This window comes from Stenella coeruleoalba (genome assembly GCF_951394435.1).
Source record: "Stenella coeruleoalba genome assembly, chromosome: 10".
NCBI lineage: Eukaryota > Metazoa > Chordata > Mammalia > Artiodactyla > Delphinidae > Stenella > Stenella coeruleoalba.
This window is the reverse complement of record NC_137156.1, coordinates 39,649,586-39,663,236: the sequence shown is the minus strand read 5'-3', so window position 1 is coordinate 39,663,236 and position 13,651 is coordinate 39,649,586. Positions and strand designations below refer to the sequence as shown.

General features: G+C 36.7%; 1 protein-coding gene across 3 annotated transcripts in view; it reads right to left on the bottom strand.

Moving 5' to 3' along the window:
• SRPK1 (SRSF protein kinase 1) overlaps positions 1-13,651 on the bottom strand; it is an 81,791-nt gene that overhangs the window by 27,007 nt on the left and 41,133 nt on the right. For all 3 annotated transcript variants that reach the window (XM_079934928.1, XM_079934930.1, XM_079934929.1), the window contains exons 3-6: positions 11,842-11,960; positions 10,695-10,803; positions 9,689-9,776; positions 8,544-8,631 (exon numbers count right to left, since the gene is read on the bottom strand). In XM_079934928.1, coding sequence (XP_079791054.1) covers positions 8,544-8,631; positions 9,689-9,776; positions 10,695-10,803; positions 11,842-11,960 — 404 coding nt within the window. The remainder of the gene's footprint in view (positions 1-8,543; positions 8,632-9,688; positions 9,777-10,694; positions 10,804-11,841; positions 11,961-13,651) is intronic.

Sequence of the window (13,651 nt, the reverse complement as noted above, 5' to 3'; positions counted from 1 at the left end):
CCACTGGCCAAAGTTGACATTTTAAAGAGTGAAGTTATGAATTAGCTTATAAATTAAAAACAGAATGAATCCAAATGGGATACTAAAGTAAGTGTGTGTTCGGGGAGGAAAATGTCTTCTTCAGAGAAAAAGTCAACTAATAAATATATAAAGTATGACAGAAATAAAAAATTACCATTTTATCATCATTATAGTAATAACTGAACTGATTCAGATAAGAACCAATGAATACTAAAACTACTAAGTGAAGATTGCTAGGGGAAAAAGAATTCTCACAGTGTCACACTATCACCCCATAGGTTGCTTATTAATTATAAAAGGAAAAAGATACTTTTAAACAGGGAAATCGAGCAGACACTGCCTTAACCATGTAATCAAACATATCATCACCAATGATAAGCACAAATTCACATTATGTGCCCTCTGATGTGATACACTGAGAAAAATAAAACATCATCCATGTAGTATACTTGACAAAAATGATTAATGAACTCAATCATGAGGAAATAATCAGACAAATCCAAATTAAGGAACAATACAACTGGCCTGGATTCTCTGGCCGGTGGGGGGTGGGGGTGAGTGGGGGGTGAGTGAATGCCATGAAAGGAACCGTTTTTTTTTTTTTTTTTTTTTTTTTTTTTTTGCGGTATGTGGGCCTCTCACTGTTGTGGCCTCTCCCGTTGCGGAGCACAGGCTCCAGACGGGCAGGTTCAGCGGCCACGGCTCACGGGCCTAGCTGCTCCACGGCATATGGGATCTTCCCAGACCGGGGCACGAACCCATGTCCCCTGCATCAGCAGGCGGACTCTCAACCACTGCGCCACCAGGGAAGCCCAGGAACCGTTCTTAATTAAAGAATATTAAAAACGGGACATGACTACCTCAGAAAATACAAATCAAAATTACAGGATGATACTATTTCAAACTCAACAGAATAACTAAAATAAAAAGACTAACATGACCAAATGTAGATGAGCATATGGAGCAATTAGAACTCCCATATTATGCTAACAGAAGTATAAAATGGTACAACTACTTTGGAAAACTGGTTGGTAATTTCTTAGAGTTAAACATACATCTAGGAACTTCTGCTGCAGTCAAGATGGAGTAACAGGGACTGGCTTAACCCTCTTGCTTTAAGCGACAACAACAAAATCAGACAAAATACATAAAACAACAGATTTAAAGACCCTGGACAAAGAAGATCTCCCTGAGAGATCACTGTCTTCTTACTGTCTTGAGACTCTCCAAGCAAACCCCTTGAGTTAAATAGACGGAGCTGAGAGTCCTGGGAGATCAAGGCAGCAGCTATGGTTCACAGAACAATACTAGCGAGGAGAGAGCTGCAGAGAAAGAGTACCCTGGAGATCTAAAAAGGGATCCCCCTCAAGTATTCAGTAGAGTAGTAATCAGCATAGGTATATGAGGAAACTACTAGAGGGGAAAAAAATCATCTGAAAGGATTAGAGGGAATAGTGCCCAGCATTCTCACAGAGCTCCAACAGTATCTGCTCTCATCAAAAGGACTAGAAAAATTCAGTTATAGTCATAGGCCAGAAATAAATCCACACATATATGGTCAATTAATTTATAACAAAGGAGCCAAGAACTTACAATGGGGACAGTAATTTCAATAAATCATGGGGGTACATGACTCTTTTTGAATTATGGTTTTCTCAGGGTATATGCCCAGTAGTGGGATTGCTGGGTCATATGGTAGTTCTATTTGTAGTTTTTTAAGGAACCTCCATACTGTTCTCCATAGTGGCTGTACCAATTCACATTCCCACCAGCAGTGCAAGAGTGTTCCCTTTTCTCCACACCCTCTCCAGCATTTATTGTTTCTAGATTTTTTGATGACGGCCATTCTGACTGGTGTGAGATGATATCTCACTGTAGTTTTGATTTGCATTTCTCTAATGATTAATGATGTTGAGCATTCTTTCATGTGTTTGTTGGCAGTCTGTATATCTTCTTTGGAGAAATATCTATTTAGGGCTTCTGCCCATTTTTAGATTGGGCTGTGAAAACCATAATTCAAAAAGAGTCATGTACCAAAATGTTCATTGCAGCTCTATTTACAATAGCCCGGAGATGGAAACAACCTAAGTGTCCATCATCGGATGAATGGATAAAGAAGATGTGGCACATATATACAATGGAATATTACTCAGCCATAAAAAGAAACGAATTTGAGTTATTTGTAGTGAGGTGGATGGACCTAGAGTCTGTCATACAGAGTGAAGTAAGTCAGAAAGAGAAAGACAAATACCGTATGCTAACACATATATATGGAATTTAAGAAAAAAAAAATGTCATGAAGAACCTAGGGGTAAAACAGGAATAAAGACACAGACCTACTAGACAATGGACTTGAGTACATAGGGAGGGGGAAGGGTAAGCTGTGACAAAGCGAGAGAGTGGCATGGACATATATACACTACCAAACGTAAAATAGATAGCTAGTGGGAAGCAGCCGCATAGCACAGGGAGATCAGCTCGGTGCTTTGTGACCACCTAGAGGGGTGGGATAGGGAGGGTGGGAGGGATGGAGACGCAAGAGGGAAGAGATATGGGAACATATGTATATGTATAACTGATTCACTTTGTTATAAAGCAGAAACTAACACACCATTGTAAAGCAATTATACTCCAATAAAGATGTAAATAAAAATAATAATAAATCATGGGGGGAAACCTGAACAGCTACATGCAAAAGAATGAAACTGGACCATTATCTTACACTAGACCCCAGAATCAACTCAAAATGGATTAAAGACTTGAACATAAGACCTGACACCATAAAACTCCTAGAAGAAAACACAGGTTGTAAGCTCCTTGACATTGGTCTTGGCAATATTTTGGATCTGACACCAAAAACAAAGTCAACAAAAGCAAAAATGAAGAAGTGGACTACATCAAACTAAAAATCTTCTGCAGAGCAAAGGAAACAAAATGAAAATGAAAAGGCAACCTATGGAATGGGAAAAAATATTTGCAAATCAAAGATCTGATAAGGGGTTAATATCAAAAATATATAAAGAACACATATAACTCAATAGGGGAAAAAAAACAAATCTGATTAAAAAATGAACCAAGAATCTGAACACATATTTTTCCAGACAAGACATACAGATGGCCAATAGGTACATGAAAAAGTGTTCAACATCATTAATCACCAGGGAAATGCAAATCAAAACCACAATGAGATACCACCTCACAGCTGTTAGAATGGCTATTATAAAAAAGACAAGCGATAACAAGTGTTGGTGAGGATGTGGAGAAAAAGGAGCCCTTGTGCACTGTTGGGGGGAATGTAAACTGGTACAGCCACTATGGAAAACAGTACGGAGGTTCCTCAAAAAAACTAAAAAGAGAATTACCATACATTCCAGCAATTCCACTTTTGGGTATTTATCCGAAGAAAACAAAATCGCTAACTTAAAAAGATGTGCACCCCCATGTTCACTGCAGCATTATTTACAATAGCCAAGACATGGAAGCAACCCTAGTGTCCACTGATGGATGAATGTATAAAGAAAATATGGTCTACATACACAATGGAATATTATTTAGCCATATGAGGAAGGAAATCTTGCCATTTGTGATAACATGGATGGACCTTGAGGATGTTATGCTAAGTGAAATAAAACAGAAAGACAAATACTATATGATCTCACTTATATGTGGAATCTAAAAACAAAACAAAACAACAAACTCATAGATACAGAAAACAGACTAGTGGTTGCCAAAGGTGGGGGGTGGGGGAAATGGGTGACGGTGGTCAAAAGGTACAAACTTCCAGTCATAAGATGAATAAGTCTGGGACTTCTCTGGGGGCACAGTGGTTAAGAATCCGCCTGCCAATGCAGGGGACACGGGTTCGAGCCCTGATCCAGGAAGATCCCACATGCTGTGGAGCAACTAAGCCCGTGCGCCACAACTACTGAGCCTGTGCTCTGGAGCCCGTGAGCCACAACTACTGAGCCCACACGCCACAACTACTGAAGCCCGTGCGCCTAAAGCCCGTGCTCCCCAGTAAGAGAAGCCACCGCAAGGAGAAGCCCGTGCACCACAACGAAGGGTAGCCCCACCTCGCCACAACTAGAGAAAGCCCGCGCGTAGCAACAAAGACCCAACACAGCCAAGAAAAAATAAATAAATGAATTTATTTAAAAAAAAAAAAAAAGATGAGTAAGTCCTGGGTGTGTAATGTACAGCATGGTGACTATTGTTAATAATACTATATTGTGTATTTGAGAGTTGCTAAGACAGTAAATCTTAAAGTTCTCATCACAAGAAAAAAACTGTAAGTATGTGGTGATGGATGTTAACTAAACTTACTATGGTAATCATTTTGCAATGTACACAGCTATCAAATCATTATGTTGTACACCCAAAACTAATACAATGTTATATGTCAATTATATCTCAATTAAGAAAAAAAACTAGAAAAATTCATAGTCCTGGGGCATTGGGTAGATTATTCAGAAGACCTTGCCTCAGTAGAAGGAATGATTAGCCCTAGACTGAACACTGCTCTGGAGCCATCTAACAAATGATAAAAGTAAAATCTGAAAAGGGTCAAACTGCTTACAAGTAACAACTGCATCCCAGAACAAAGCTCAAGATTTATAGCTATACAACATATCCAGCAGCCAACAAGGTAAAACTCAGTGTCTCAATCAAAGACTACCAGGCAACAAAGGTGAAGGAAAATTTATCTGAAAATTAGATACAGTAATAAATCAATCATTTGAAATTGACCCAGAACTGACCCAGACGTCAGAATTAGCAGACAAGGAAATTAAACAGTTATAGCAGTATTCCATATGTTGAAAAGAGATACAGAAGATATATATAGAAAAAAAGAGATGCAAAGATGATGTGGTGTATATATATTAATGGAATGTGACTCAGCCATAAAAAAGAATGAAACCTCGCCATTTGTGACATGGATGGTTGAGATGAGTGAGACAAAGACAAAACTGTACGATTTCACTTAATAATGTGGAATATAAAAGACAAAACAAATGAACAAACATAACAGAAAGATACAGAGAACAAACAGGTGGTTGCCAGAGGGGAGAAAGGTGGGAGGAGGAAAGAAATAGGTGAGAGAGATTGAGCAGTACAAAACTCCAGTTGCAAAATAGGTGAGTCATGGGTGTGAAATGTACAGTGTGGGGAATATAGTCATTAACTATGTAATATCTTTGTATAGTAATATAAACTAAGTAGACTTACCACAGTGATCATTTTGAAATGTACAGAAATATCAAATCACCACATCGTGCACCAGAACTAACGTAGTGTTATAGGTCAATTATACTTCAAAAATAAATAAACAAACTCAAAAGAAAAAGATCAAATCTGTGGTTACCAGAGGTGGTGGTTAGGGGAGGGGAAACTGGATGAAGGCAGTCAAAAGGTATAAATTTCCAGTTATAAGTACTAGGGATATAATGTACAATACAATAAATATAATTAACAATGCTATACGTTATATATGTAAGTTATTGGGAGTAAAGTCTAAGAGTTCTCACCACAAAGAAAAATATATTTTTTTCTATTTAATTTTGTTATTTTATGAGATGAATTATTGTGTGATAATCATTTAATGATGTATGTAAGTTAATTCATTATGCTGTATTCCTTATACACTGCTGTATGTCAATTGTACCTCAATAAGACTGGAAGAAAAAAAAAGAGAACCCAAATTGAACTTCTGAGATGAAAAGCAGAAAAATACCCTGGATGGGATAAATGGCAGATTAAGCACTGCAGAATGAGATTAGTGAACTCAAAGGTATAGCAATAGAAACTATCCAAAATCAAATACACAAAGAAAAAATAATACAAATGAACAAATAAACCCACCCACCCACAAAAGTAAGGGGCAACTTCAAGTGACCCAAAAAAAGGAAGCGGGGGAAAGGAATGAAGGTATTTGCTCTTTGCAATGGATCAAGAAATCATAAAAGTGATGGCAATAATTAACCCAGTAGCAAAGTGTATACCTAGTGCCTCGATTGTGTTCCCCATTTCCCACTCATAGGAATTAGGGCTTTTTAAAGAAATGGTTGACCCCAGGTTTGGGACAGGAAATGCACAAAATGAGCCTGGAACATTCTGATGTGCCAAATCATAAAGGAACTGTCAAAAACCTTGTGGCTCCTGACTGAAATTAAGAATAAAAAAACTAAAAGAAAAAAAAAGTATGAGACATTTGGAGAGACTGAAACACTGACTAGAAAAAAGGACTTAAGAAACTGATCCCCAATTTTTTAGGAATAATAACTGTGTTGGGGTTATATTTTAAGTCTTTGTCTTTTGGAGATACATTCTAAAATAATTACGGATGAAAAAATATCTTTAAGATTGGTCACAAAATTATCAGGAGATACAGACAAAACAAGACTGATTATGAGTTGATAACTTCTGAAATGGGTAATGGATCTATGAGGATTCATCAAACTATTCTACTTCTGTATATACGAAATATATCAAAATAAGGTATTTTAGAATGCAGATTGATTAAACAAACAAATCAGAACACAGAATTGTTTAAGTTATTTTCACGTTCCTAGCTTTAATATTAACTTTCATTTGTTGAGATTACAATTTGACAACAATGTTATTTTAATTTGTAAGCAGTGATATAAAAATGACCAGACATTCAGTAGCTTAAAAAACAAGAAGAGGGCTTCCCTGGTGGCGCAGTGGTTGAGAGTCCGCCTGCCGATGCAGGGGACACGGGTTCGTGCCCCGGTCCGGGAGGATCCCACATGCCGCGGAGCGGCTGGGCCCGTGAGCCATGGCCGTTGAACCTGCACGTCGGAGCCTGTGCTCCGCAATGGGAGAGGCCACAACAGTGAGAGGCCCGCGTACCGCAAAAAAAACAAAAAAGAAAGGAAAAAAAAAAGCCTTCTTGCTTACGGTCAAATAAAGGTACTCAGCATTACTGAGGAGACTATTTAGAATATTTCTACAGTTTTACTATAATATTACCAAATTAATAGGAAAATGTGGCACAGTGAGAAACATTACAAGATCAAGAAATAGGGAAACAGAACCTAATGGCCATCATGACATCCTGTATGGTTTTATTTCATGGTTAGCCTTCCTCTTAATTCTTTGAAAACATGCATACCACACACACACACAGAGTAAGCCATCTATGAAATGACCACAACAGACGTAAAATGATGATTCACATGGAATGCTTCTTGTACCAGTTTCCTTAGAGATTTGGGGAAGGGGGGGATTTGATTTATATTTCTCCAAGGAAGTAAGTAACTGAAAACTAACTTCAGAATGATAGATAAAATCTTTATGTTATCACCTGTTCTCTCTCCTTTCTCATCCTCTCTCCTTGCTTCTCTGTTCAAATCTCTAACCATATAGTCCACATGATTAGAGATGGGCCCTATGTAGCCCATCTCCTTAAAAAAGGATCATCACTGGCAATTAAAAATGTGTGCTAAGAGAAGCTAAACATGCAGGGAAAGTAGAATGATATATGCAATGTCTTTCCTTATACATTTTTAAATAGTTTATAAACAGGTTTCAGACTCTCCAATCCAAGTGAGATTCTTCTTCATCTTTCATTCTGAAAAATGTGATAGGTCTTTACAAGCATAGCTGTTGCAACAACCTTTCAATTATTTCCGTGCATGTCACTCTGATATTAACCTGTGGGGAAAAGAATAGCTAACATTCCTTCCAACTTTAAAATTCTAAAATTCCGGATCAAAACATAAAACAAGTCAGTTTTTCCATTATGACAGAATGTGAACAAGTATACCTGTTTAGATTTTAAGCATACATGTACAGCCTCTTAAATACTGAGATAAAATGCATTAAATTCTTGTTTACCCAGTATTTCTTTCTTTCTTTTAAATTTTAATTAATTAATTAATTTATTTTTGGCTGCACTGGATCTTCATTGCTGTGCGTGGGCTTTCTCTAGTTGCGGTGAGGTGCAGGGGCTTCTCACTGCGGTGGCTTCTCTTGTTGTGGAGCATGGGCCCTAGAGCGCACGGGCTTCAGCAGTTGCAGCTCGCGGGCTCTAGAGCATGGGCTCAGTAGTTGTGGAGCACAGGCTTAGTTGCTCTGCGGATCTTCCTGGACCAGGGATCGAACCCATGTCCCCTACATTGGCAGGCAGATTCTTAACCACTGGACCACCAGGGAAGTCCTTTACCCAGTATTTCTCATTAACTTCATTAAAATTTCTGCGCTAATTGATAAAAATCATAGAAACTACTTACTAGTACAAGGTTCTTTTCTTAAAAAGTTTCTTTGGGGTTTGGTTTTAATTTGCCTGAAAAAAGGAAAAAAGTGTAAAGCCAATAGCCTAAAAAATCACAACATATGAAGAGAGACCTGATTCATATCTGTGTTCAAAAGTTGACAATAAAGTAATTTGATTATAGTTTGTTTTGAGAGAAGAGACCAATGCTACCTGTACAAATCTTGTTCCTTTCTTTGGGATAAAGTTATTTCATGATTTGTTTTCAAATAGGTTTTAAAAAGGATACGTGTTCCATTAACTCCTGATATTTTAAAGTCATCTAGTAGTTGAACAACCATTTCTCTATTTGGATCATTAGGATCTGAATTGCGAACCTATAACAGGGAAGAAACAATGCTTAGCAAAAGGGAAACCATAGAAATAAACCAAATGGTGGCGGGGGAGAGGATACCTGCAGCAAATATAACAAAGGATTACTCCAAGAAAGAGCTCATACAAATCTATGAGACACACATAAAATTTTAATAGCTCAAACAAAGAACGTAATATAAGCAGTTCACAAAAGAAAACACAATCAACAAAGACTATTGTTTAATTATACCACTTTTCTACTCCCAAATTAACTGCTAGTTACCAGGCCAGGAGGAATTCAGGAGCTTTTGCAGGATGCAATCAACCATAGCACTAACCATACTGTTTATTCAGCCTTCATTTTTTTTCATAGAAAAACTTTCTGAGGGAAGGAAGCAGTACACTGATTTACTTTGGGGCATGAGCTCCTTATCTCATCACAGACTGGCACTTTGAAAAGTACTTCCTTGGAGCTCTCCTGGTCTAGCTTCCTCACTTTACGAATGAAAAACCTAAGGCTCAGAAGAAATAAAAAGATGAGTTGAAGGATATATTTGGATAGAGCTGGCCCTAAAACTCATGTTTTCTAACTCTGAGTTTAAGCTCCTTCTACTACACTGACATTTACTAATTTGTAACAAAACTGAAAATAAATTTTGATAATATTTACCTAAGTTTCCAGGTAATAAGTAAATATAGTGCTTATTTTTATATATTTGTATAAGATTTTAAAACAAAAATATATTTATTCACACAACTTTTCTTTTAACCATAGCAGGAAAGAAAAACATTCTTTGTGCTATCTGGCACAGAAAACATACTCAATAAACATTTTTGTTTATTTGCAAGGTTTTTTCCCATTGTATATGTAGGGAGAATTCCCATCACAGCATATTCCACCAGTTCCCTACCACATACACAGGATGTGTAAATACTGTCTTCCTCTACCTCTTTAAGGATACTAGAACTTTACAGTAAAAATGAGCCATGCCAAAGAGTACACACTTGGTATATCTTAACTGAATAAAACTTTATCTATTTATAATGCTTTGCAGCTCACACATACAATCTAATACTTACTGATTTCAGCAACCGGATTTCATCAAGTGCTGTTTCGGTATAATGTTCAGCACTTTTAACTACTTTCATTGCCACAAACTTCTTCCCCCTAAGAAACAAACAGGCAATTAAGACTAAATGCTCTACCTCTATGTTAGGAAGCTAAGATTTAACTATAACTGGGAGACAGCAACAGAAGTACAAATATTGATTTCATATTTCCCTGTACTCAAACACGAACTACTACTATGGGATCACCTGTACCTCTTAATAGCTCTAACTGGCCAAATTTAACTTATGAGAAGAAGAAAATCTGTTCCTGGGTAATGTCAGTCACCAAACATTTCCTCTAAGTTAAAATCTACTTTCTGAATGCTCCGTGAATCCAAGTAAAACCATGAAGTGGGGATAAATAAGGGGGAAAGCTCCACCAAATCAGAAGTATTCTGTATATCTGTATAGCAAAACCGAAAAGCTTAAAAGCTATAATACTTTCCTCTAAGAAGCCAGAAGAAATACTTGGGTGAAAAACTGATAAAAAATTAAGCACAAAGATAGCAACTGCTATCTCACCAAAGATAGATGGTACACTTTTAGGTAAACATCCAATGTTAATTGCCTATGATTTTTATGTAGAGAAGTTTTACACTGTATGGCTGAACAAATCTGTTATCAAAACAAAATACAAAAAAATAAGTAATTTCACAAAGATTGGTCTAGGGCATCATCTAAAAATTTAGCTCTACTAATGAGAAAACCTATGAACTTACATACTACACTTTCTTTGGGTATTTGTAATGTTTTGAATTTGGGAGTTTCAAGCGCCTTACTGATACTAATTTAATCAATCTTGTGTCTCCTCTAAACTGACTCTTCATCCGAGAAAAGTCATTTGCCCAAGAACATAAAGATCCTCAGTAATAAGATTCTTATCAAAAAATCAGTCTAGAGCTTAGACTAAAAGTGGAAAATCAGACACAAACATTTAAGAATCACCTAATTCTCTTGCAGGATCGCTAAAACTTACTGAATATCCCATGATAACCACACTGTTGAAAAGTGTCCCCAGCCCAACTTTCGGATCACATGATATCTCCCATTGAATAGATCTCCGATTTTCACAAGATGATAACCTCCTGGAAGAAACAACAGGAAGCAAATAGTCACTTAAGTAGTAGGAAAAGGTATCTCACACCACGTTTTTCAACATCTATACACCTTTTAGCAAATAAAAATGGTTTTTTCTAACACAACCAACTCAACAAAAGAAAATGTCAAGTCAGCAACACAGTATAATTGAGCTCATGTTACAAAAAATATCTTAAAGAATAAGAGTAATGATTTAGAGTGAGCAAGTGATGCTTTGTGGAACAACCAATAATTACTTAAAAAAATAAGTCATCCTCAAACAAAAATAAGGTTATGTTTCACAACATTCTTGCCCCTCAGTAATCCAAGATTTATCTAAACATATAAATCTATTCTGAGACTAGTTGTAGTCTCAGGATGTTTTTTAGGAGAGAGATGAATGAATTCCATTTATTTAACTTTAAAAAAAGAAATTGCTTTTCTAAAACATAAAAACAGGAAGGCCTGAAAAGGCTGCCAACAGTGGCAGGAATCAAGGGATTTAAACATGCATCTCTGCCTACTGAGAAGAACCAGGTTCTCCTCAATGGTTAAGAGATATTCTGTTATAAAATCCTACCCAAGAATCCTGCAAAGTTTCATAAAAGAAACAGAAAAGATAACAGGCAACCTTATGACACAGTTTAAGTATATATAATTCCAGTTTAATGTATCTTAGCAATCATCACTTTGAGAAAAGAGTAGTGAAAGGTGTTTTTCAAAAGTCTACATACCAAATCTTACCACTGGCTACTTCTGGGTGACAGCATTACAGATGGCTTTTGTTTTCTTTTTGTTTAACATATTTCTGAAATTTTCTAAGGTAAATATGCACTATCTTTTTTAAGGAATAGAAACAAGTTTAATTTAAACTAAGCTTTAATTAAGTCAAAGTAAGAGGAAATACTAATTCCTATACTTAGAGAAAAGGATGCAATAAGCAGAAAGCATCAATACTGTTTATGCTGATAGACCAAATATTCACATGAAAAACTGCATATACATGGATCACATCTTACTTAGTATCTCCTCACAGAAAATCTTACCTTTACAATAATCATTGGGATCTTCCTGCTCATCATCATCAGATCCCAGAATCTCCTCTTCCTGCTCTGGGAGATCACTCTCAGAGTGGGGAGCAGAGCCTCGGTGCTGAGTTTCAGATCTAAGAAATAATACAAACATGTTCATTCCATATGGACAGAAGAAAACAGGACCAATTAATAGATACTACAAACAGAATGTTATGTAGTGGCAGCCTAAGAAAACATTACCTATCACTTTACCTCATGTTAGGAAAATATTCGTTTTTAAAAAGTCAGTACATGATTAAATAAAATCTGGAAAATATATAAAAGTACAAAGGGAAAAAAATTACTTGAATCTCAATATCCAAACAAAATTGCTGATAAAACTACTAGACCTTCTTCCAGTTATTTGCTGTATTTTTATAAAAATATATATCGGTAATCACATGCTTTATAAACAAATTTGTATCCGGCTTTGCCTATTATACTGTAAACTTTCCCCCTCATACCTATGCAATCTATTAAGTCTTACATATTTCCCTTAGAAGTATCACTATTTACTCTGGTACATTCTGCTCAGCTGGACATTTGTTTCTAATTTTTCACTACTAAAAAATAAAGCTGTTGAGTATTTTTAGATAATCTTTATTCTGTATTTAGAATTATTTCCCTAAAGTTAAACTACCAAATAAAGATAGAAACATTTACCCTATTTATAAAAATAACATGTTAGGACTTCCCTGGTTGTGCAGTGGTTAAGAATCCGCCTGCCAATGCAGGGGACACGGGTTCGATCTCTGGTCTGGGAAGATCCCACATGCCGCAAAGCAACTAAGCCTGTTCGCCACAACTACTGAAGCCTGCACCCTAGAGCCCACGTGCCACAACTACTGAGCCCATGCACCGCAACTACTGAAGCCCATGTGCTCTAGTGCCCGTGTACCACAACTACTGAGGCCATGTGCCACAACTACTGAAGCCCACGTGCCTAGAGCCCATGCTCTGCAACAAAAGAAGCCACCGCAAGGAGAAGCCTGCGCACAACAGTGAAGACCCACTGCAGCCAAAAATAAATTAAAAAAAAAATGTTAAATGTAGGAAATTTGGAAAATAATTATTTTTTTAGATCTCTACTCTGAACATATGGACTATTTCCTTCCAGTCTGTGGCCATGAACAGTTTTTAGGATTATTACATAGTATGACTTTTCTGATAGGGTTGTAGTGAAATACATCTCCAGCTACATATGGGCTTCCAGTATTTAAGTATTACTAAGTTCAGAAAACTTAGCTTATTTAACAGGTAAAAAACATGATCTCGTTTTATAATGTATTAAACACTTTCAAATTGATTCCTTTCTCTACATGCTGTCTATTAGCTGTATCAAAATTTTTGAGCACTGAGTAGTAGTTCGGGAGGCAGAAAGACTTGGAACTGCATTCAGGCTCTGACACTTATAAGCTGCCTGCTTTGTAAAGCTTTAAGCAAAAGAAACAGTGTCCAAAGCACTCTTTTCAGTAGTTGTAGGAAAAGGAATTTTAATTCCCATTTTCCAGTATTTTATTTGTGTTTTCAAACCTGTTTCATCAGATTGTTTTTTCAAAAGATTCAATTTAACAGAAAATTATAACAGCAGAATCAGTTACATGGGCTGTTGAGACATAAGAAATACCTTGGCAAGCATGACTAGATTTAGATTTCTGGTGGCCATTCCAACCTGCCTCAATTCTTGGTACTTTTTTGTCCCCCAGAGGACACAAAAGTAGTTATAAAACTGCATGATTCAATGTGTTCATTCTCAGTGAAAACATGTCTTTGGGAAATTTAT